The sequence below is a fragment of the Ciona intestinalis genome, chromosome 11 (assembly GCF_000224145.3).
Source record: "Ciona intestinalis chromosome 11, KH, whole genome shotgun sequence".
NCBI lineage: Eukaryota > Metazoa > Chordata > Ascidiacea > Phlebobranchia > Cionidae > Ciona > Ciona intestinalis.
Window position 1 is genome coordinate 148650 of NC_020176.2, and position 24954 is coordinate 173603.

The 24954-nt window shown below is 36.5% G+C and overlaps 4 protein-coding genes and 1 long non-coding RNA gene across 12 annotated transcripts in view; 4 read left to right on the forward strand and 1 right to left on the reverse strand.

Moving 5' to 3' along the window:
* LOC100177879 (kelch-like protein 12) overlaps positions 1-1695 on the forward strand; it is a 6141-nt gene extending 4446 nt beyond the window's left edge. Inside the window, exons 10-12 of one of the 2 annotated variants that reach the window (XM_026836519.1) lie at positions 352-510; positions 800-947; positions 1370-1695. In XM_026836519.1, coding sequence (XP_026692320.1) covers positions 352-510; positions 800-947; positions 1370-1490 — 428 coding nt within the window. In that variant the 3' untranslated portion in view covers positions 1491-1695. Of the gene's footprint in view, positions 1-351; positions 511-786; positions 948-1369 lie in introns of those variants that run through there. The other variant, XM_026836520.1, reaches the window with a different exon arrangement.
* Positions 1696-3255: 1560 nt separating this feature from the next.
* Positions 3256-7607, forward strand: zf(parp)-1 (Zn-finger (NAD(+) ADP-ribosyltransferase)-1). 4 transcript variants are annotated; one of them, XM_026836521.1, is made up of 10 exons: positions 3256-3445; positions 3746-3809; positions 4037-4208; positions 4368-4488; positions 4548-4579; positions 4892-4937; positions 5553-5662; positions 5827-5904; positions 6062-6207; positions 6328-7607. In XM_026836521.1, the coding sequence occupies exons 2-10, from the start codon at positions 3766-3768 to the stop codon at positions 7202-7204; spliced, it is 1626 nt and encodes a 541-aa protein (XP_026692322.1). In that variant the 5' UTR covers positions 3256-3445; positions 3746-3765; the 3' UTR covers positions 7205-7607. The 4 variants fall into 4 exon arrangements, with proteins under 4 accessions (XP_026692322.1, XP_018669580.1, XP_026692324.1 ...); XM_018814035.2 differs by having other exon boundaries at positions 5839-5904; XM_026836522.1 differs by lacking the exon at positions 3256-3445 and adding an exon at positions 3453-3548.
* A 733-nt stretch (positions 7608-8340) lies between these two features.
* On the forward strand, positions 8341-15042 carry LOC100180189 (ABC transporter ATP-binding protein/permease wht-1-like). 2 transcript variants are annotated; one of them, XM_018814034.2, is made up of 16 exons: positions 8341-8511; positions 8836-8884; positions 8963-9094; positions 9405-9526; positions 9582-9695; positions 9953-10123; positions 10498-10603; positions 10651-10783; positions 10839-10928; positions 11211-11313; positions 11754-11888; positions 12203-12343; positions 13267-13601; positions 14188-14288; positions 14532-14620; positions 14677-15042. In XM_018814034.2, the coding sequence occupies exons 1-16, from the start codon at positions 8470-8472 to the stop codon at positions 14779-14781; spliced, it is 1968 nt and encodes a 655-aa protein (XP_018669579.1). In that variant the 5' UTR covers positions 8341-8469; the 3' UTR covers positions 14782-15042. The 2 variants fall into 2 exon arrangements, with proteins under 2 accessions (XP_018669579.1, XP_002129437.4); XM_002129401.5 differs by having other exon boundaries at positions 8342-8511; positions 8827-8884.
* Positions 15043-15051: 9 nt separating this feature from the next.
* LOC100180231 (protein white-like) lies at positions 15052-23702 on the reverse strand. 3 transcript variants are annotated; one of them, XM_026836516.1, is made up of 17 exons: positions 22782-23702; positions 22445-22490; positions 21011-21139; positions 20138-20259; positions 19969-20082; positions 19119-19286; positions 18588-18693; positions 18408-18540; positions 18263-18352; positions 18084-18168; positions 17893-18024; positions 17093-17233; positions 16597-16747; positions 16061-16244; positions 15904-16004; positions 15588-15694; positions 15052-15245 (listed from the first exon to the last, which is right to left on the reverse strand). In XM_026836516.1, the coding sequence occupies exons 1-17, from the start codon at positions 22830-22832 to the stop codon at positions 15141-15143; spliced, it is 1965 nt and encodes a 654-aa protein (XP_026692317.1). In that variant the 5' UTR covers positions 22833-23702; the 3' UTR covers positions 15052-15140. The 3 variants fall into 3 exon arrangements, with proteins under 3 accessions (XP_026692317.1, XP_009860097.1, XP_026692318.1); XM_009861795.3 differs by having other exon boundaries at positions 17893-18027; XM_026836517.1 differs by lacking the exons at positions 22445-22490; positions 22782-23702 and adding an exon at positions 21238-21740 and having other exon boundaries at positions 17893-18027.
* LOC101242372 lies at positions 23703-24429 on the forward strand. The gene is made up of 3 exons (XR_182137.4): positions 23703-23840; positions 23982-24067; positions 24368-24429. It is a non-coding gene; the product is annotated as an uncharacterized LOC101242372 (long non-coding RNA).
* Positions 24430-24954: the final 525 nt, after the last annotated feature.

The following is a 24954-nucleotide window of genomic DNA, read 5'->3' on the forward strand; positions in this document are numbered from 1 at the left end:
TGTTCCTTCCTATTTGTTGTCTTTCATTGCGTATAATTTTCCCAAGTCAACACTTTATCTGCAGTGTTTATAATAACTTGTGTATGCTGTGCCAATTAATTAAAAAACACAAAATAAACATTTTTCACCCCAAAAATATATATGTAGAATTTTTCATACAAATCAAGTTTAAATCAAAATTTGATTGAGATCGGCCCATTTTAATGCTAAAAAATCGCTGAAACCGAGCGAAATTTTGACGTAAATTTGATTTAAAAAATTGCGTCAAGCACTTGATTCAAAAATTTTGCGTCAAAATTTGGTGTTGATTGAATTTGATTGAAATTTGATTGAACTTTTTTTACAGTGCAGGTCGTTTATACGCCATCGGTGGCCACGGTGGTAAACATTATCTTTCATCGGTAGAACGATATGATCCTGTAGTTGGTGAATGGAGTGACGTAGCACCCATGCATTCACCCCGATGCTGGCCGTGTGCTGTCGTCATTAATGACGTCATATACGTTATAGGTATGTATACTTTATTTGCTTAAAGTAAAAGGGGACTTACCCCATTACCCCAAACACCCAAGGTGGTACCATCTATACCCCACTGAGGCAGTTTATAGACACTCAATAATAAAGGTTCTAATCTATAATGGTTTGAGAATAAATTACAATAAAGATTGCTTAAAGCTAACGCCTTTTAAACCACGTAACACCAACCTATATTTGTCAGCTTTGAATGAACATAATAAATGATCTTGAAATAATTTTTCTCTTCTTAGTTGTTTAAATAAACTTTAGTGTTACGTCACAGGTGGAAGGTCAGATCGCGACATGACGTTGCGAAGTGTCGAGATGTATGACGTCAGCAAAGATATTTGGTGTCACGTGAGCGATATGAACCGATACAGATGCGCGTTTGGGGCGTGTGTTGTGAATGGAAAGATATTTGCTATAGGAGGGTAAGCGGGGTCAACCTTATATATGAGAAAGCGGTGTGGGTGCTGGGTTTGATTTGGGGGGTCGTTTTGTAAAAGGGGGTGCATAACTGGATGTAACTTATTCATTCTCGCATGGCGGGCAATTAATGACAGTGGTTATAACACGGGTGTTATGTTTCATACACCTCGTGCTCGCTCGAGTTACCACGTATGAAAGTTTGTAGGTGTTTGTTTTTCTGTATGGCTAACCGTTTAGACAATCCATTAGTGACCACGCTGTTGGAGCAATCACCGTTAATTTTCTTGTCCAAGAACCCAGCATGTATGCCCACAACGGCAGCACCTTTAAGGGGAGTGGGGTACTTGCAGTGGGTACGTCATGGTGAAAGCTATACTGCCCGTGTGCTAAAATAAATAAATTAAGTTGTTTCTATTTGTGGCAGGCTTGGCTTCGATGGTTCCACTGAAAGAAGCACGGAAAGTTACAACCCCGCAAACGACGAGTGGAAAGTTACAGAAACATTCACAGCCAAGTTATACAACCATTGCGTCACAAGTTGGTGACGTCTTTAGAAGTGATGTCACAAATATCGTGAAATATATAAACTGTAACATCTGCACGACGTCACGAGTTATCATTAATGACAATATACATACGCGACGTAATATGTATGATGTAGACTGTAGATACTGTGTGGTTTCATTTCTTCTAAATAATTTTAAATATTGTAATATCAGTTCGTGCATTCAAATACATTGTGTGGATACATATTTGAGTTACCATGGTATGAGGCTTATAAGCACTGAATGGAACAGCCGGTTATTTCTCTGTAGATTACTTCCGTTTTAAAGTTTCATTGAAACGTCGTATCTTCTGCCAGTATTAACTATGGCAGGCAAACTATTATGTTTTGTTTTGTTTGGTTTGTTTCATCTCGTTTTGTCGAGTCAAAATATATTTGATGAAGATTTTGAGCCAAGTCTAACTGAAGATATTTACTCTATGAGTATATATCCAGGTAATTGTGACGTTATTGTCTTCTTTGTGACGTATGCATAACATGATTTTGGACGGTTCTAGTATTTATTGTGACGTCAGTGTAGTAACTTCATCTACAACCATGTTTTGTGGAATATTTTGTTGTTCATTGTTACGTCAGTGCAGTATTTTATCGATATTCTAGTACTCACTGTTACTGTGGCGTCATAATAGTAATGTACACGTCATATATCATATAATTCGGAGATAATTTTTGTGAATAACGAAATGAATTTAATATTTAGAATCTCCCTTCGAGAAACTGCTGCGTGACGTCAAAGGTAATTTAATTTGAAGGGTAATGCGTCACAATCAGAATTAATGTCGTTTGTTTAATCACAGAAAAAGTTGACACGCATAATGAAAGGGTTCAAGAGTTAAAAGGTAAAAGTCGTGACTTGTGTGTCTGTTTATTGGTGTCGTGTGCGTTGTAGTCAATGTTAAAATGAGTGTATATTAACATTGGTTGTAGGCTATACTGCACATTCATTCATACAGTCATTCATTCGTTCATCATTCATACTGCAAGTTTAATGTTGTTAACAAACTCCTCGGTTTCAAATCTATAAACAGGGAAATTGAGGAAGGGGTCTAGTGTTAAGAATTAGAGAGACTATATAAGGGTTAGGGTTTCTTTAGAGTTTAGACGTTGTTAGTTTGGGTTGCTCTTTGAATTGGTAAAACCAATGTATATATAACTTCGTGTAGTTATATATACATTGCTAAAACTTTTATGTTGTAGATATTGTGGATTGACTAAATATAATTGACTCTTTTGTTGCAGACATGAAAAAAATTCAAACCCCGCATTAGAAAATTGAAGAGTTATTTGCAATACAAGAAACACTTCAAAGCTTAAAGAATTCGAGAAAAGATTATAATAAAAATATCAACAACTTTAATAAACAAAAAAGACGCCCAAAAGCTTATTTGTGTTCTTATGTTACGAGGTGTATGGACTTACCTTTCTTGAATACCTGTTGTTGGTTGCGACTGTTTTAACATAAACTTCTTTTTTTATTAATAATAACAAAACAATGTAAATATGAGAATATTAAAGGACTGGGTGGTAAACAAGATCTGAGTTGACCAGATAATGGCTGATAAGCATATACAGCCGTACATAAAAATACAAACGCTTTGACATAAACTACCAAAAAAACTATTCTCAAGGTTTATGTTACGTCGATGTTAGGGAAAGTCCCACGAAGGTAATTATTAATTTACTTAGCGCAATATTTTGGCGGGAAAGTCAAATATATTCAATTTTTTTACGGGTTCAAATTTGTTGCTTAGGGTTATTAGAACAGCTGGCACTTAAGAAGGTTCTTCCGGTACATAGCAGAATAAGCTGGTGGCAAGTGTTAGAGATTGGTGGTTAGGGAGTTAGTGGTTATAGGGGTTAGTAGTTAGCAAATAGGGTAGGGGGGATTTTTCCCTAGCATCGAATAGCTTTGTTTTATTCACCGAGATTTTAAAGGTTATTATGAACCTACATCATGTATTAACTGTTACAGTGAGGTTGTAGAGGTTGTCAAAACTAGACTCAATATTACATGGCATACATGCTAAACTAAGATATGGTTAGAAAAAGTTTAAAACAATTTTATCTTGTAAATCCAAAATAAGGCATATTAAACCCTACGTAATTTTCTGATATACAAAGCCCAATTTTTCTCACAAAATAAAAACTAATTTTATTAGACCAAAATAAAACATAAATTCCGTAAAATTTTGGTCGAAAATTCAAAATTTACTCATTAATTTAGTTGTTTCACAGATCAGCCAACTAAACCAAGCATGGGTCCATCTAAAGGAGATGCAGAGTTTCGCCACCAACGCTCGTGAGAAAGATAACTAACCATCTTAATTATTAAATATTATTAAAATATTAAATAAATGGTTTGAATTAATTTAAACCAAATAAATATTTTACAAAAAAAAATGCAAAACATGATTGAATCTTAAAACGTACAACTTCTGTGTATAATGCGCGAGATATATAGCACAAAACAACACACTATCTTTGCCATACGAAGCTAAATAAGTTACATTGAATCATTCTTTGTAGGTTTGAATACGGGGTTAGAGGTAAAAAGGGAAAAGCTCCAACTTGTAGAGGTTGTCAAACAAGGATAGAAACAGGGAATGGGAGAATTACCATATCGTTCCCAAACAGTGACAGTGATGCAAACAAAACTCACCCTTACACGAATTATTATCATATACCATGTGTATTCCTGGTAAGAAAACATTATTAGTCATTTCTGTTTATTTGCATACTTTATTTATAGAAGTTAATGTGTTCCTTTATCTTTAGAAAAATAGATTTGTTGTTTTCCTACAGCATGTTTATTTAGACTAATGCTAGTTATACATAAATAAATTGGTATTTGTTTTAGAAATTACACAGAGAAACCGAAAGGAACGATAATTACAGATACATAAATTCGATAAGGGATATACGGAATTGCGATTCGCCAAATGAGTCTGACTGTGGCCTTATAAACGAGCTTATTATGGGTTTGTATCATAGTTGGCATTTGTATGTGTAACAATATTTGTTTGTTCATTTTATGCAGATGTTGATGGAAAAGGAAAACTGAAAGAATCGGTAGGTTACGAGTAAAATTTGTAAGTTTAAAATATGGATAAATGTGTTGTGTGGTATAACTTTCATTTAAACAAGAGTTTGTTTGTGAAGTAAATAAATCTATATCTAGTATATCTACTGTAAACTTCACAGAACACATAGCAGTATGTGTAAAGTTTATTTTACCTGGTAGCAACACTAGCATGTTATATCATTTTTACACAAGTTATTTATGGCCATGGCTCCAATATAATAGAACTCACTGTAGTAAAATTAATATGTGATCTATTGTGTTCCAAATAGTAAACAATAAAAACACGGTTAATGATTTAGCGTAAATGGAAACAATGGAGAGAGCAAAAGAAAAGTTCAAGTCAAGGTTTGCTGATATAATACTGAGTTACTAACATCTTTGTCAATCAGAAACTGTTGCAAATGTTTAAGATTTTATTTTGAAATCAACCAATGATACTATATAATATACATATATATACGGTCAATAATTTTAATTCTTTCACAAGTAATTGCTGTAATTTCTCTTTTGTTCACCAAACTGTTTTAAATTCTCTAATTTTAAAGTTTACTTTTTGATGTAAAGTGAATAAATGGCATTTATTTATCCTCTCATTGATAGTCGTTATAAAACGGATGTTCTGTTTCAAACACCTCGTGCCGCCTTACGAGTTCCATGTATGTTACTTATTTATCCTCGCATGGTGGGACAAAAATAGTTGTTATTATACGAGTGTTCTGTTCGATACACTTCAGGTCATTAGAAATACGAGCACATGTTTGATCATAAGTGTGTGCTGGTGTGCAAATATCAGCACATATGACATATGTGCTACAACTAAGTCACTAAAAAGTAAACACTCATGCAGTCATGCACCACCTACCTTATTTCCATTAACATAAACTGGTATCCAATATGATCTACATTTGGTAATTGCTACTTTTAATTCACATAATAGCTTACCCTGATCTTAATCTGTAGCATCAGCGTCAAACAATGGAGACAAAAAAGGAAGCAGAAAACGAAGCAATTCAAAAATAAGCAATGAAATAGCTTCAAAAACATCATCAATGAATTCTAAAATAAGAAAAGTACTTGTATAATTTGTCTTGTCTAAAACTTTTTGCATTGTAGTGGAAAAACATGACCCCATTTTAAATATCAATATTCCACTGTTGTCTAAAATTTCAAATCAATGTAGTGGTTGGCCCTCTTACCAGTTGTATATAAAGTGTAAACAAGCTTCTTTTCTAAGGCTTGTTTCCAGTTGCAGATCAAACCAGAGGTTCAAAATGAAGACCCGCTGGAGAAAGAAAAATTCCCTCCTACAGAGGTGATTGCTCAATGAGTGTTTCACTGTTTACATGAAACCAGTTTGCAATGTTTTGTTTTCCAATAAGATTCTAAATTTTGAGTATGTGTGTGTGACTAAAACTCATGTATTTTAAAGTAAGTTTGGCCCTTTTTTGTCATATGAATTTACATTTTAGATACGGGAGTATAAAGCAGATGAACTTGAAACTGTTCGTGGCATCCTTGGAAGTGGTGGATTTGCAACAGTACGTCTTGTGTTTCACAAGTCGTTTGGAATGTATGCGATCAAGTGTATGAAGTCTTCCAAGAAGGAATGGGAAAAGTAAGTGAATATCATGTGTTATAAATTTTGGTAATTGCAGTCTCACAATCAACAAATCAAACTGGGGGCATTTAATGTTAGTGATACAACCAGTGTGACAATTTTCATTGTTTTTTTTAGCATGGAAAGGGAAATTAAGTTGCTTGAGGTTGGAAGACACGACAACGTGTTATGCTTGAGGGGTTATACAGTATGGACGAGGTCTTGTGGGATTATCATTGACTACATGCAAGGTGGTGATCTTAAAAGTCTTCTTGAAATGGAGAACATTCAAAACATCAAGCCTTCTCTTAAACTGAGGTTCATGTCGCATGCTGCAAGTGGAATAAGATTTTTGCATAATGCACAAGAGAGAAAGAGGATTGTTCATCATGACCTGAAGCCAGAAAACTTCCTTTTGGATCAAAATCTTAAACTAGTGATCAGTGATTTTGGTGGTTCGGTGTTGGGGACAAAGACAATTGGTATGGCTGGCAGAACAAGAGGAAAAGAAAATCTGCACCACACGCCTATATATACGGCACCAGAATTGTTTGATACCTTTCTTAAAACAAAATCCAACTCAAGTTCTGATGTTTACAGTTTTGCAATTTGCATTCATGCTACACTAACACGCACTATGCCTGAACTTGGAAAGTTAACGGCAAAGGAATTCCAAGAAAAAGTGAAGCAAGGGGATCGACCGCATCTTGGAGATATTGGCGCTTTGAAGCAAAATCTTGAGGAAGATAAAGTTGAATGGGAGAATGTTCAATGTCTCGAGAAAATTATGATAGAGTGTTGGGATAAGGAACCAAGTGCGAGGCCGAACATGGTTGACGTGGATGACCGCTTGATGAAACAGCTTGACTTTAATAAAGACGTCCAAGAGCACGCTAATGAAGTTTACAGGATGATGGCGCTCAATTCTCAGTCACAGTCTACCCAGGAACAGCGTTACCCCCTAACAGATTTTCGCTTTCCATTTAAAGATCCTGAAAAAAAGAAGAAGAAATAAAAATAGTTTTTATTTTGTGATGACAAAATAGTTATTTTTATGGTTAATTTGTTGTGTAAAAGTGTATAAGTGAGGCAATGCTGTAATTTATAATACTCGATTTATAATCAGTTATAATCTTGCAGTATCATTTGTAAGTATCTGCTTATTTTAATCAACAGTGAACTTTTAAATCATCTTTAATTAAATTGCTGTAGAGTTGTCATGTACCTTCAAACGTTTTTGCTTTTAATAATTCCTATATGTTCCTATTTTGCTTTATATATGCACCTAACTCTTCACTGCTGAGTGTAATTCTAGTTTGAAATAAATCCTTTGTCGCGACAGTCTACGTCACATGTAACGTTTATGACGTGTGTATACATTGTGTGTTGTAACTGAGAGTAAAAATACGAAATATTGTTGATGTTTATTCTAGACAGATTTATAAGGTTTGCTGTAAAAGTTTGCACTTAGTTGATTATTACGTAACATTAGGATCTGGAATTAACCGAACAATGATCTTATATGACAGACAATAGATTATATATTTAATGAAACAGACATGATTTTTCAACTAGTACTTCTTTGCTTTTCTGAATGAAGTATTAACTATTATATGATTAGACTAAGAATGGCATTACAAACAGTCGCCGTGTGCGGCCCTATATATATTACATATATATAACGTATCATAAACAACAATTACCGTAATAAACTTGAATTTAACGCTCTTGGTTCAACTTTTGCATGTATACCTTACGCTTACGCGCTTACGGCTTACATTATAATATAGCCTATAGGCATCTACATGACTTTTTTTTAAATATGGAACGCTTCACGATTTTGCATGTCATCCTTATGTTCAGGTGTAGGTCTTTGGTATCTATGTTCATGGCCTTTACTTTGCAACTGCTAAAGCTGTTGTTCAATGAGGCGTAACCTCACCCCTCACCCACCGTGAGGCCCCAACGGTGGCTGTGTTGTAACATGAGACATTACGGCGCTGGCAAGATAGTTCATGCTTGTCCATGCGTGCATTCTGAGGGTCGCTGCCATTATTTTGCAACAACAAGCATAGTTGGCTTTGTTGAACGAATGTAACTTGTTTATCTTCGCATAGCGGGGCAACGACGGTCGTTATAACACGGGTGTTCTATTTTATACACCTCGTACTTGTTATGAGCTAACACGTATGCAACTACATGTATGACATTGTACCTATATTATAACGTAGATATTGTTACTGTTACGTAATTAAGGTTACAGTTCTAGAGAGAATAACAATGACAGATAACATATCATTTGAACAGGAAACGCGGACAAAGGTGAGTTGTTTCTAGAATATTTATTTCCGGTCGCGTTTTTTTGTTACGTCACAATCATATCGCGTTGGTTGGGTTATGACGTCACTACGTTTAGCCGCGAAATTCGTGTTGTTAAATGAAATTAAAAGCCTTTTATTGTTTAAAAGACAAGCGGCCAGTGGTATATACGTAGAACGTGTGGGTAATTAGATTAGTACAACGCAATTATATGGACCGTTTTAACCTACTATATAAGTTTATAAGCATCCGGCAACGGGATGTATTGAGACAATTCCGCCACAATTGCAAATGTTACTTAAAAAACTGTCTATTCAGATTCGACAGACTAATTCTGGAACAGAACAAGCCAAGATTTCAATTGAATTTAACAATGGTGATTATTACGAAGGGGAATACCCGAGCTGTACTTTCTATTAAATGTGTGGCGTTATTTTTGCTTGTTACGTCACAGGTGAAAGCGCGTGTATCGCGAAACAGCCTCCTAAGGTTCGGTTAAGATGGAACAAGATCAACGTCAGTGCACAAGAGGTGAAAAACTGCAGGGGAAAGGTGGTGAAGAGTGAAACCAAGATTTTGAAAGATGGTGAGTGTTTGTGGTTGTTTGGGTGTAGCTGGACTCCCAACGCTGTTCAACATGGCTGTTTTCCAGCATCCTTGTTGTTGTAATTTTACAGTGAGCATGGGGTGTATGATACTTGATACATCATGTGTGTCTGGTGTATAAGAAGACACTCATATTATAACTCGACATGTGAGCATGAGGTGTATAAATACACCACATGTGTCTGGTGTATAAGAACTTAAAGAAGATACCCATGTTATAACTGGACAGTGAGCATAAGGTGTACTACACTTTATAAACTATGTTATAATGGATGACTTCCTTGTTACAGTGAGTGGATATGCTGAACCAGGCAGGTTACTTGCCATCATAGGATCTAGTGGAGCTGGTAAATCAACTTTACTCAATATGTTGACTTGGAGAAATAAAAGTCAACTTTATATGACTGGGGATGTAGGTATCTGTTTGTGGGGTTGTTACAACTTGGTGGGTAATTTGTTTGGTTTAGATTCTTGTAAATGGTGTTTCTATGGGAGCGGATATATCAAGTATATCAGCGTATGTGGAGCAAGATGATTTGTTTATGGGGGAGCTGACAGTGAAGGAACATCTCATGTTCGCTGTGAGTAATATATCCATATATGGAGTTATGTAATAAGCTTTGTAAATAACAGTACAACAACCACTATTTTTTAATAATTTAATTGCAACATTTATTTTAATGTAGAACCACCCAGTCATATATGCTTTGCACAAATAACATTTGTTGCAATTAACACACAATTAATACAACATAAACAACACTGTTTATTCTCAATCACTATGTTCTCCTTAATTTACTATGACATAACAATCCCAATTCAAACCCATTGTTTACAGGCCAGGTTAAGAATGGATGCTTCCATCTCTGACAAAAATAAGAGCGCTCGTGTGCAAGAAGTTATCCACCAGATGTGTTTGAATCGATGTGAAAATACAATGATTGGAAAACCAGGGATTACTAAGACGATATCAGGAGGGGAGATGAAAAGATTAAGCCTCGCTTCTGAGGTTAGGTGGCTGTGTATGGTTTGAATGAATGTAACTTATTTATCCTCGCATGGCAGAGCAATGACAGTCATTATAACATGGGTGTTCTGTATCATACACCTCGTGCCCGCTTACAAGTTACAACGTATAAAGCTTATTTATCCTCAAATGGTGGGGCAACGACAGTCATTATAACACAAGTGTTCTGTTTCATATACCTCGTGCCAGCTTACAAGTTATCATGTATGTTATTTTGTTGGTGAATATATTTTTAGATTTATTTTTAATTTTTTGTAATGTTTGACTGAGAATTTGGACAACACATTAGTAAACTTGATTTAGGATTAAATCTCACTTTACGAGATGTTCAGTAAAACTTAAATTGTTGCTATTAGTTGTTGACCAATCCTTCGATCATGTTTTTTGATGAACCAACTTCGGGACTCGATTCTTACTTGGCGAGGATGATCGTTGATTCAATGAAGACGGTGGCCAAGTCAGGTGAGTTTCATCTACTTCTTTATCATCCTTTACATCCGGACACACAGGATGCACCGTTATATGCACCATCCATCAACCAAGTTCAGAAGTCTTCGAAATGTTCGATGATTTGATGATTCTTGCAATGGGACGAGTGGTTTACCATGGAGAGATACCTGGCGCGTTGCAACATTATGCTGAGTATGTTAGATAAGGTTTAATGATATCATCATTGTTATTATGACATCATTATCAGCAATGGGTTCCCATGTCCGAGGAATTATAATCCCGCTGATCATTTCATCATGGAGATCGCCATTGTTCCTGGGGAGGAAGAACAATCAAAGTGAGTACGGCATTGTGATGTCATAACAAATATGTATAATATCACAACCAATTTTATTATTACAAAGTTTTAATTCAAGCGTAAAAAGACACCAACACCACCTTGATGTCAGCTAATGTTAACTGCATAATTATTAAACAGTGCTTAAGCCAACAGGCCTTAAACTACAGATCTCATGGCATGTATCATTGTACAATCTCATACATATAGAATGAACAAAGAAGATTTGAATTGTGATAATCTTGCGAAGCTTAACTAACTTTAATTTGATTGTAAACACAGAACTCGTATTAGAAAGCTCACGGAAAGTTACGAAGTTTCCTCAGTTAAGATGAGAGTGGATGGGATGTTTGAGGAGGAGAAGATAAGAGGAGGAGGAGAAATGGTGAGAGTGGAAGGGGGGGGGGAGGTGATCATAAGGCTTTGTGTGCTAACCTTAACTTTAATATGTATATGTTGTTGCCATGGAGTCTATTGTAATTCCGAAAGAAATATTCTGGCAATTGTACTTTGGAAATCATAAAGAAACAGTTACCAGAATTATAGTAAAAAATTTTTTTAATGAATAGAAATTCCATAAAACTTTATTAGCTTTGTTATAACTGTGATTCTGCTAGAAGCCTTTTGTATGCTAAACTGCACTTTTGAAAACATTTTCAATTTTAAGATCTCTTTTTAAATAAACAACACAAAAACAACAGAAAATAATTACATACATTGAAAAAAAGTATTAAATCAAATGATAAGGCAGTTTTTACTAACTTTGATTGCTCCCTCACCCTAACTTGCATGCCATATTGCCACCACTATATTATGTTGTTCCAGATGATACAAAAGTCCAAAGTGAAACAGAATCACTACAACACGGGGTATTTGACTCAGTTCCATGCGTGTCTGGTGCGCGCTGCCAAGCTAACACGACGTAACCCAGCGTTGAAAATAAAGATGTTTGAAAACTTGGTAAGTTCGAATGAAAACTTTCTGTTTAACTAATTTGTTCTGCAGTGAGTTTTTTAATTGTTAAAGATGTTATTATATTATGTTATCATATTTATGACTCTGAAAGAGTTTTTTAATTGTTAAAATCATGATACAAAAATATTAGATATTAGGTGCTAAAGGTATCCATCTTACCCCAACCTTACTATAGTATATGCCATGTATGGCTAAATGTACCATCCTACCCCACTATACTGTACATTACAATGTATTTTTTTTTGTTTTTAAAATAATGGATCTTCACTTATTATATTTTATTGTTTATCTATCCACAGTTCATTGGAATAGTGTTTGGGTTAATCTACCTTCGTACTTTCCGCGCACCTTATCTTTCCACTGAGGTGGGAGATATCAATGGGTGTTTGTTCCTGGTTGTTCTTAACACAAGTCTTGGAGCCACCTTTGGTATTTTAAATGTAAGTAGCGTGTGTGTTGTATCCATGGTGGGGTAATCTATATGGCTCTATTGTGGGGCATGCAATGGGACCTGGGATTTAGTCCAAAGTTGATCTATTATCCCAACATTGTATATGTACATTCTATATGGGTGAGGACGGTGTGGTTTGCGTTGGGACGTGGGGTTTAGACCAGAGTTGGCCCATTACCCCAACATTGTATATGCACATTCTATTCTATATGGGTGAGGTCCTACAGTGAGGCACGCTATGGAAACTGGGATTCAGACCAGAGTTGTCCCATTACCCCAACATTGTATGTATATGTACATTCTATTCTATATGGGTGAGGTCCTACAGTGAGGCATGCCATGGGACCTGAGATTTAGGTCAGAGTTGGTCCATTATCCCAACATTCTATTCTATGTGGGTGAGGGCCTACAGTGTGGCACGCCATGGAAACTGGGATTTAGGCCTGATGCATTATTATCGTTTAATGGTTTGTGTATGTTGGCTATTCTCATAATTAAATCAAATGAAGTTGGTTCTGCATAATATAGGTCATGCCGACCTGAAAATGAGTCTATATTCAGTTTTAGCAAATACTGTTTTACTGCTAATTTCCTTCTTTTTGTTGCTTTAATTAGTTTGATCTTCGCTATTTTAGGGTGGAGTGAGAGAAGATGGGACACCTTTTTGTTCTGTTTTCTTTTCATATTCGGTAGTAAATAAAGAACATTCAAAGAATTATAAAACTATATTTTCAAGACTCCCATAGACTGCTGTTAATTGTTTAAAACACGATCAGGATATTTAAATATAATGTGCTAAAGGTATCCCATCTTTCCCTACCCTACTGTATTCATATAGATAAATCAAACTTAGGTTTTGTAGCATACCGTCCACCAAACATACCCCACATTGATCTAAGCTTTATCTTCTAGTCTTTCCCCGGTGAACTTCTGGTGTTTCGTCGTGAACACGCCAACCGAATGTATTCATCCGGTCCTTACTTTGTTGCAAAGAACTTGGCCGAGATGCCCGTCTATGCGTTCTACCCAATATTCATGTGCGTGACCGTCTATTTCCTTGCTGGATTCTACCCACACGCGGCAAACTTCTTCTACTTTTATTTATTCGTGGTGTTGGTGATCAGCACGGGTGTTTCGTTCGGGTACATGATATCTTGTTTAACGGCAAACCAGGCTATGGCCTTAATTATAGCACCTGCTGTTATAATGCCGCTGTTCTTGTTCTCTGGACTCTTCCTTCGTAGTGGGTGAGTTAAATAAATGAATGTAATTTACTTTATTCTTACGTGGCCGGAAAATAACTTTCGTTAAACTCGGGCGTTATGTTTGGACAACCAATTATAGTGTCCACTGGCTTAAAACAATTCCCGCTAATGGTCTTCTCAAGGACACAAATGCCCGCAGTGGTAGCAGCGAAGAGCATTGAACCTATTACCTCTGGGTTAAAGTGCTATGGCGCTGCACACAAGTTAATAACATAATTTTAACTCTGTTGTTGATGCTTTTAAGTTTGGAGTAAAATTGGAAGTAGCTTGTCTGCTGAAAACGTTTATTTTATTATTGCATTACCGTTTTCACCCGAAGGGCAAACTCATAAGCAAGGGGGAACAGTGTATGTAACAACACGTGTGTTATAACTATTGTCATTGCCCCTCCATGCGAGGATGAATAAGTTACACACATGCTAAGTCGTAATTAGCGGGAATGAGGTTTATGAAAAGAACACCTGTGTTATAACGACTGTCGTTTTCCAGCCATTCAAGGATAAATAAGTTCAATCATTCGTAATATAGTTTGTTAACATTGAAATAACATACCAATACTTATTTACAGCAACACCCCCGCATTTCTGAGTTGGATAAAATATATTTCCTGGTTTTATTTTTCTTATGAGATTGCTCTTTACAACCAATGGAATGCAGTGGATCATTTTGGTTTGTATAAATATTTGAAACAAGTTAATATTTTTTATTTTGCTGCCAGACACATGTAATATTGAAATTGACTCTTACAGTTTAATAACTTTAGCATACCAATGTTACCCCAATGATGTCTTGTCGTATGGCTGATGTTTTAAATATATTAACCGTTTTATACCGAAAGGCCAGTTTAGTGCATTTCAATATGTTTATACAATTTCCCATTTGTTTTATTGTAAACTTTAACTATTCTTGCAGTGTGTCCTTCTTCTAATATGACGTCACAAACCCACGCCACGTGTTTCAACAATGGTTACGATGTGATGACGTCATATGACATTGATCCGGTTTGTATTCTACAAATCTACCCATTGTTACGTAATAATCACTTTTATTTTAACAGAACGACATATCGTTAAACGTGGGCTGTATGTTCATTCTGTTTATCGGGTTTCGCGTCATCGCGTTCGTCGCGCTTTATTTTCGAACAAGAATACCAACCCGTTGATGGATTGTGACGTAATCAACATTTCTCATCATGACGTCACTATTTATCCAACAATCTAAATTACAAATCCCATTGTGACGCCAGGTTGCACATGTGTCACACATCGTACATGCGCTGATCATGCGTTTACCTCGTGCTAAAGATCACCTTTGTACAAAACTTTACACTTTGGTGCATCACAAATTCTTGAGCAACATTACAAAATAAACTAATGGAGCTGCAAATTTTATCTAAAGTTTGTTAATGTTCCTAAAAACCAAACTTCCGACGTAGTTAGTCTTTTTTTTATTTACATTTCAAATATACGTTGTTATGATTATGACGTCATGATCAAACACGGCATGATGACGTCACACAGCTCATCTTTCACTTTCCCGAACTCGACGAAGCATAAAACCGAACGCGAACACTCGGAACGCCACCAGTAGGGTGAACATCAAACCTATGTCACGGTAATAATTATCCTGGGGAAGAAGACAACTTGTTTATTTCGTTGATTTGGTCGTTTATATCTTCGTGGGTGGGAACTTAAACTACTTATCCATGCTTCATGGTAGTCATTAGAATACTAGGACATACACCAACTGTAACGACTGCGGTGGATGGTTCCTGTACTATGGGGTAAGATGGGTACCGTTAGCATCCATATTTCCCAATCATGTTTTTAACAATCAAAAACAACTCCTCTTTAGAATTGTGACGATACCATTATATAATTATGTAAATATTCTTTGTTGTTTACTGCCAAAGGATGATAAAAGGAAATGAAAGAAATTTCCCATTTTACCCCAACCTATTATACTTACCACGTTAAAGTTTAAAGATCTTATTACACTTTGTCCGTTAGCGAATAAACAAGGACCAGGTCTCGTGTCCACTATGGTTGCATTGGGTGGTGCGAATTGTGGGCAACCTGGCGCAATAGTTAGAATAAAATGTTGGCAACTATTGAATGAATGTAACTTATTTTCCTCGCGTGGTGACAGTCGGTATAACACGGATGCTTTGTTTTATACAGCTCGTGCCCACTTGCAAGTAACCATGTATGTAACTTTGTGGGTTTTTGCAGTGAAGCAATTGTCGGTATTTAAAATCAGACAAAACTGTGGACATACATCTTACCTAAAAACCCAACGTTTTCCCATTGGTTAATATTAAGCAGTTCGTTTGCATAAAAGAACCAAGACAAATACTTTATCCAATCCAAGAAGACTGGAAGGTTTCTGCAATGTCACGTTATAAAGGATGTTTTAGAATTTACTCTATGACGTAATAATACCCATTGTTGGTTAGGAATCCTCCAAATACGACAAGAGGTATAATAGTAAGAGGGGCAACTGCGATCGCGAGGTTCAAGCTCGGCGTTGCGCATGCGATCAGGTAACTGAACGATATCCCGGTGTTGGTTAGCAATATCATGACAAGGCAGAAGTTTATGTATTGCTGCCAACCTGGGAATAAACCTGGAAGAACAAGGGGTTAGAACTAGAGGTATAAATTTGAAACAGCCCTGCTGGCGCTAGCAAACTCAGTTATAAGGAAAGGCTACCTACATAAATGTTGAAATTAAAATATGCGTAAACAAATACGTGTGTACCAAGATAGTTGTTTATGTTGAATTAACCAGATTGTTTATGTACGGACTCTGGAATTAACTAAACAAATCAATAGACTTTTGCAACTAGTCATGGTTTGTATATATTGCATTGCAAGAATGGGGTTTTGATAATAACAGAAACAATCAAACAATAACAAACTTAAATTATAGGGTAAGTTTAATAAAGGATAGAAATACATTATAGATTTAACACTAACCTGATATAAAGTAAAGCAGTGTCGCATATATAAAAGGTATGATGATATAGGTTGGTAGCTCAGCCAAGTTCTTTGATAAGAAGTAAGGTGCAGCTCCATACATTCCACTGAAGTATTCACGCTTGAATACGTGGATCTCAAGCGGGAACGACTGGTAGGTGATGTCATAATGATTAATGATAGAATGGTAGTTAGGTCCAAATGTTTAATATAAGTAAATGTAATAACATTGGTTAGTATGTTTATGGGGTTGACTTGTCCTGTTTGTGACAGTATGTTTTGCATGTCACGTAATGTTAAGTTAAAGGCTTCAAAAATTAACCTATATAGGCTGTATATGTTTAAAGTAGAACAGTACTAGACAGGTACATGTTTTGCATTGTTAAACAAGCGATAAATAGTAGTGTCACTGTCTACTTATATAGATACATCGGCAGCCACAGTCTAAAAATCTTTATTGTCAAACTTTCATAATAATTAAATTCACCCAACTCACATAAAGAACCCCGAACACAAAGTTAAGGGACAAACTTAAGGTCGTGATGAAGATCAGACCGATGATGTCACTCACTTCTGAGCTGACGTAATGTTTTCCATATTGACGGAAGAACACCAACGCAATTAATATAGGTTGAAGCTACAAGTAAAAGTTTTAGAGGTTAATGATTAATTTTTTTTGTGTTAGCTCTTATCCACACACTGCGATTGCTTTAGCAACCCAACTGTGGGCATGGGAGTGGCAACTATAGATAAGTCACTCAAGTTCCCACCCACAAAAATATAAATTACAAACCAACCAAAAGTCATGTCTGCTTATCCACACACTGCAATAGCTTTAGCAACCCAACTGTGGGCATGGGAGTTGCAACTATAAATAAGTCACTCAAGTTCCCACCCACAAAAATATAAATTACCAAACCAACCAAAAGTCATGTCTGCTTATCACACACACTGCAATAGCTTTAACAACCCAACTGTGGGCATGGGAGTTGCAACTATAAATAAGTCACTCAAGTTCCCACCCACAAAAATATAAATTACAAACCAACCAAAAGTCATGTCCGCCTTGTCACATACACTGCAATAGCTTTAACAACCCGACTGCGGGCATGGGAGTGGCAACTATGGATAAGTCACGTAAGTTCAGACCCATGAGAATATAAATGACCAAACCGACCAAAAGTCATGTCTGCTTATCCACACACTGCAATAGGTTTAACAATTCGACTGTGGGCATGTGAGTGGCACTAATAAACAGAGACCTCTATTAAATTACACCTAATAAGCCGCACATACAATGTTAATAACAGATCTTGCTTTGACCACATCGTTCCTATATGTTGTTTTGATAGCTCGTATAAAGCAAGCGTTGAATTGCGACACAAAACCGACTTTATATGGCGACTTTGATCCAGAAGATTTAATTGTTGTCTGAAACAATGAAAACAATTAATCAACTGTGATGTCATAGTACTTTGTGTAAATACCAGAATAGATTCTCCATTTTCCGTTGAATGTTTCTTTGGAGAATTCTTTTGTTCAAAACTTTCAATTAATTTTATTGTCCTTGCTCTGTAAGTAACAGAACGTAGAATTATTTTAGACCTTTGAATATGTTAGCGAAGATCAAATAACATTCGCTATGACATCACAATGCCGTACTCACTTTGATTGTTTTTCCTCCCCAGGAACAATGGCGATCTCCATGATAAAATGATCAGAGGGATTATAATTCCTCGGACATGGGAACCCATTGCTGATAATGATGTCATAATAACAATGATGATATCATCAAACCTTATCTAACATACTCAGCATAATGTTGCAACGCGCCGGGTATCTCTCCATGGTAAACCACTCGTCCCATTGCAAGAATCATCAAATCATCGAACATTTCGAAAACTTCTGAACTTGGTTGATGGATGGTGCATATAACGGTGCATCCTGTGTGTCCGGATGTAAAGGATGATAAAGAAGTAGATGAAACTCACCTGACTTGGCCACCGTCTTCATTGAATCAACGATCATCCTCGCCAGGTAAGAATCGAGTCCCGAAGTTGGTTCATCAAAAAACATGATCGAAGGATTGGTCAACAACTAATGGCAACAATTTAAGTTTTACTGAACATCTCGTAAAGTGAGATTTAATCCTAGTAATATTTATTAAAGTGCTACAGGTTATCTTAATTGTCAGCCATAGTTATAGAAAATATCCCCCAAAATAGTAATGTCCTATGAAGTTACATACATAGTAACTCCTGTTATAACAGCTATGTCACTTTTTCTCAAGCTTTTATGGTACGTGACCCATTTTGGAGACATTTAACACCCCCTGCATCCTCAATAAAACAATATAAATTTGTTTTAACATATTTTGAATCATGTCTGTTATTTTATTCACAACTATGCAGCAATCAGCTTCAGAAGCAAACAAGACCATTAAAGACCTTTTTGTTGCACCCAATAAACACTCAGTAGGTAGTAACCACTGGAAAAAGCACTAAGTACCAGTTTTAACACACCTTAGTAGCAAGGCTTAATCTTTTCTTCTCCCCCCCAGACAATGTTTTTGTACCAGGAGTTCCTATGGTAGTATTTTCACAACGCTTCAAACTTAATTGCTTCATGATCTCATGCACACGTCGGGACTTGGTTTCATCGGAGACATCAGGTGACATTTGCAGTCGAGCCTGTTGGGATGCATGATGATTTTTCAAATCCTAAACTTAGTAAGTTATTCTATGAAGGTGTGGCAGGTCAGTGGACCCTCAATTTGAAGTTGGACCATTACCTCAATGTATATGCTCATTATATTGTATATGGATGGGATCCTACAGCAAGGCACTCCATTGCACTTAAGGATTTAGGCTTCACTTTGTCCATTACCCCAACACCCAGGGCGCTACCACATGAACCCCACCAGATATCTCAGGTTGCCGCTTCCCAGTGGGTACACACAACAACATTGGTTTACAAAAGTAATTTTTGCCGATATTGATTATTAGCAATAATAATAATGAATGTTTTCAAAGGACAAAGTAAAAACATTAATGGGTCCCAAAACTATTTGGGACCCAAGCTACTATAGGTACTGATACAGTTTAATGCTGATTTGTTATTTGCAGTTAATATTCAGGTATTGTTTATGAGATATCAACTGTTATTCACTGTTCATATACCAGTATATTTACCAACTCTGACCTAAATCCAATATGCCTTACTAAAAGACCCATTTGGAATGGCAAATTTATTAAATATGATACAGTTTCAAGCTTTTGTGAATTAGTGTCATACTTTAAAATGAACACTACAATTTTTTTACACAGTTTTTTACAAAGCTTTTACATACTCATATATGGATATATTACTCACAGCGAACATGAGATGTTCCTTCACTGTCAGCTCCCCCATAAACAAATCATCTTGCTCCACATACGCTGATATACTTGATATATCCGCTCCCATAGAAACACCATTTACAAGAATCTAAACCAAACAAATTACCCACCAAGTTGTAACAACCCCACAAACAGATACCTACATCCCCAGTCATATAAAGTTGACTTTTATTCCTCCAAGTCAACATATTGAGTAAAGTTGATTTACCAGCTCCACTAGATCCTATGATGGCAAGTAACCTGCCTGGTTCAGCATATCCACTTACTGTAACAAGGATGTCATCCATTATAACATAGTTTACAAAGTGTAGTCATACACCTCATGCTCACTGTAGGAGTTATAACATGGGTGTCTTCTTATACACCAGACACACATGGTGTATTCATACACCTCATGCTCACTGTCGAGTTATAACATGGGCGTCTTCTTATACACCAGACACAAATGATGTATTTATACACCTCATGCGCACTGTAGGAGTTATAACATGGGTGTCTTCTTATACACCAGACACACATGGTGTATTCATACACCTCATGCTCACTGTCGAGTTATAACATGGGCGTCTTCTTATACACCAGACACAAATGATGTATTTATACACCTCATGCGCACTGTCGAGTTATAACATGGGTGTCTTCTTATACACCAGACACACATGGTGTATTCATACACCTCATGCTCACTGTCGAGTTATAACATGGGCGTCTTCTTATACACCAGACACACATGGTGTATTCATACACCTCATGCGCACTGTCGAGTTATAACATGGGTGTCTTCCTATACACCAGACACACATGGTGTATTCATACACCTCATGCTCACTGTACGAGTTATAACATGGGTGTCTTCCTATACACCAGACACACATGGTGTATTCATACACCTCATGCTCACTGTACGAGTTATAACATGGGTGTCTTCGTATACACCTGACACAATTAAATGGTGTGTTCATACACCACATGCTCATTGTCGAGTTATAATATGGATGTATAACAAGCAACATTACCATTATTGAGAATTATTTTCTCTGGTTTCTTTATCCTTCCAAAGCATCGAGTAGCTTGGGGAACTTTTACGTTGATGTTGTTCCATGATAAGCTTGGTAAAGGTCTGCTTGTTGGTGCATGTATGCCATCTAAGACAGGAAATGATATGTATTAAACTCATGCAATCGTGGCAGGCGAAACTACGTATAATAAATTAACCCAGGAATTACGGGTTCGAGGCTACTACCATTGTGGGCGTATATGTCCATAGGCGGCAACTCTGCTGGTGTCTCGCCGTGTGTCAGTCGAACTTTTTACGATTTCTTCCAGACTAATAAAACTACAGTGTTTATATCGGAGGGGACAATTCTAAATGGCATTATGCCCGTAGCAATATCGGCGGATGTTATCCACGTTTTAATTGATTACGACTCGGCCCTTGGCAACATAATTACCTGCGTGGTAAATCTATTGCAGCGCTTGTGTATTGCAGGTGTATACCCTGATAAAAAAAACGACCTGTATAGGACGTTTGTACGTATATACCAAGTTTTCCAGAGAAAGTTTATTGGTTTATGTACTATACCGTGCTTGGTAGCATCCGTTAATTTATTAAAATGATTTATGACTGACAGTCCAGCTAAAAGTCGTGGATGAATTGAAAGTTCACAAACGTTTTACTGAAAAGTTCATTAATATACCAGTCGGAGCTATAGCACGCACGAGCGTAATAAACAGTTAGCTTCACTATACAAAGTGACTCCACTGGTGTAAGAACGTTAGTTTTAATATATAGTAGGGTGGGGTAACGGGGAGGACAGAACACCTTTAGCACATACACGGCCTACTAGAGATACGGCCTGATAATTTACACTGTATGTTTGAAATTAGAAGGCTTATTATACGTCACAAACAGCATTATTATCCCATTGTTATCCAAAGTTCGGATGTAAACATAGTATACAGTTTAATTTGAATTTTCATTTAAAATAGAAGGTGTATGCTAGTTGCAAAGAGAGTATCAGGGTTATCTTGCATTTATAAAGTGTTTAAAATTAACTGTAAGATAACCTGCAAGTAATCTTTTGGGTTAGAACAGATAGTAGGCGCTGGCACATAATATCCAAATATCCTGATCGTATTTTAAACAGTAAACAAAGGTATATAGGAGTCATGCTGAGGATACAGTTTTATAATTATTTTTTTAATGTTCCTTGTTTAATACCAAACGGGACAAGAAAATAGAATGAAAAGGTGTCCCATTTTCCCCGACCCCACTATATATATTGGCAATAACAACGTATATTCGTAGTCTTAGTTCTATCGTATAAAACCGGACGTGATCGAAACTTGTTTGTTGTTTTTAGTTATAGCTACGCTACCGGATGTTTTGCTTAGTAAACCCGCATATGGTGATTGTAAACAATATGAGAAGACGGCCAAGCCAATCTCACCTGCGTTGGTGATCGTTGTTTCGATATTGGCTCCCCTTCTATTTCTCTGGAATAAAAAACTTTGAAATAATTTTCAGTTATTAAAGTACAATTACGACATCTAGTATCTTTAATTCAAATAAAGAATTGTTGAAAGTTAGATATAAAGCCAAAGTCGTTAACTCATCACGACACGCTTTATTGATAAATTATATTTAAACAATTCTTATTTAAAAGCTTGGCTGTTTCGCGAGATTTCCTGGTATGCTAACGTCATTTTTCGACTTAATTTTAAAAACTAGATTCCAAATTGTTAACACTCAATTACGTCATTTATAACTATACTTCACCAACTTACAGTAAGAACAGGTTCCCCCTCCGTACAGTTATAAGCTACGTTATCCGCCATGACTTTGCAACAAATACTCTCAGTTGCAAGCGAACACGAGCGACTAATCGAGCGAATCGCTACGTTTATGACGTAAACAGACCGCAAGGGATGGTCACGCAATGCTTGTCGTCATTGAAGCGTCGTGTCACCTTCATTGTAACAGTGTTAGGGTCATGTTGTGCCTGGGTTCGAATCCTACCATGGCGGGCAAACTGATTGCCTGTACCTGGTTCAGTATGGGCGGATCTGTCCTTGGCAAGACATTAAGCTACTATTGCTCAGTCGTCACTTACGGGTTGTCCAAATTGCCAACAACCACCCACAAAGTTACATACGTGGTAACACGTAAGCAGGCACGAGGTAATAGAACACCCGTGTTGTAACGACTGTCGTTGGTAGAATTTATAAATATCCCCAAAACTTGTTTACCTTTCGAGGTAAATAAAATAAATCTTTTAATTTGAAAGTCACAATCTTAAATCGCTTTGCAATATAGATCACTGTTACGTCACATCACGATCGCTACCGGACGCCACAACGCGTGGTTGCTGTGAATCACATTTTCCGGATCTTCGTTGTGAAAACAACACGAACCTTAGTCACGAATTATTTTAGATTTATATGCCAGGATTAATTATGAAAGCATCATTGCATCGCCACCTTTGATTAGTTGTGGGCAAAAATATTTCTTGATTTTTGTTAAAACGATGAGAGCTACGTTAAAGTATAAATGTCACTCAAAAGAACAACCGAAAAAAGTATCTACGCTGAACAACGCGGGGTGTAGATGTTTTTTTTTGGTCGTTTTATTACCGGGGCGAGCTATCTTTGCTTTAAATTATTAAACTTTATATTATGCGTGATATGCTTATATATTTTGTGGCTCAATGCGTATTGTGAAATTTACTTTCTTAAACAAAATGTTTAAACTGTTTCTATTTTTGCTACAGAGTTGGTTATATTGTTGTTTGTTGAACGCTTGTTATCTCAATACGATGGATCCGTGCACTAAATGTAAATGCTCCGGTAAGTGACGTACAATATAAATGACCAAACCAACCAAAATTCCACACTGCAATAGCTACAGCAACTCGACTGTGGGCAATTACATTTTAAATAGCCCAACATTTGCCCAGATATAGCAACTAAACCTCATTTTCTTTACAGAGGGCGGAAAATGTATCTGTGACCCAAAGAACTGCAAATGCAACCCATGTGGATGCAGAAAGTCAAGCAAGTAGTTGCACCAACATGTAAGTTTGATATTAGTTTGCTGATAAACTTTGATGGTATAGTTATCTTGGGCAAGAAACATTTGTCGTTTAGACACAGTGTTCATTTATAGGGGTTGTATAAAGTTGGGTATTACGTGATAAATCATAAGTTGGCATGAGGTGTATGAGACACAACACCCGTGGTATAACAACGGTCGTTGCCCCGTCATGCGAGGGTACAATGTTATATACAAACGTGGTAACTCGTAAGCGGGTACGAGGTGTATAAAACACCTTCCAGATTATAACCATTAAAAACTTTCCATGTTTGATTTACAGATTCCTTCACCTTCACGACGAATGCCTGCTTCATTGTAAGAAATACAAACACACCTCAAACACCCTTGTGGTTATCGATTCGTGTATATATAGTTTAGACCGGTTTATTTTTGGTCAACAAGTGAAAATACTGTTCTATTTAAGTGCTTGCGAATTGTTACATTAGCCTAGCAGTCAGATTTTACTAGTGAAAGTTGCGGTCCGACTCGGTGGTAAAGTCTATACTCGCGCTGCAGTTATAGGCGTATACACTTAAAGGCAGTTGTTTCAACCCAGTGAACGGTGGTCACTAATAAATTAGCAGCCATAAAGAACAAAGTATTACTCACAAATATATATTCGTTGTAACTCGTAAGCGGATACGATGTGTATAAAAAATAGATATCTCATGAAGTTAATGTAATGTACAGTAGGGTGGGGAAAGATGGGACACCTCTTAACTCTATTTTATCGTCCCATTTAGTATTAAACAAAGAACATTTAAAAAATTATAAAACTATATCCTCACGACTCCCATAGAGCGTTGTTAATTGTTTGAAACACAATTAGGATATTTAGATATTATGCGCTAAAGGTTTATTTATAAT

Coding starts and splice junctions, on each gene's coding strand:
- LOC100180189 (XM_002129401.5), top strand. CDS start 8,470: ATGACAGATAACATATCATTTGAACAGGAAACGCGGACAAAG. Junction 9,527..9,581: donor AACTTTATATGACTGGGGAT/GTAGGTATCTGT, acceptor TGTTTGGTTTAG/ATTCTTGTAAATGGTGTTTC. Junction 10,604..10,650: donor GAAGACGGTGGCCAAGTCAG/GTGAGTTTCATC, acceptor CCGGACACACAG/GATGCACCGTTATATGCACC.
- LOC100180231 (XM_009861795.3), bottom strand. CDS start 22,832: ATGGCGGATAACGTAGCTTATAACTGTACGGAGGGGGAACCTGTTCTT. Junction 20,083..20,137: donor AACTTTATATGACTGGGGAT/GTAGGTATCTGT, acceptor TGTTTGGTTTAG/ATTCTTGTAAATGGTGTTTC. Junction 15,695..15,903: donor GGAAAACGTTGGGTTTTTAG/GTAAGATGTATG, acceptor CTATTGCGCCAG/GTTGCCCACAATTCGCACCA.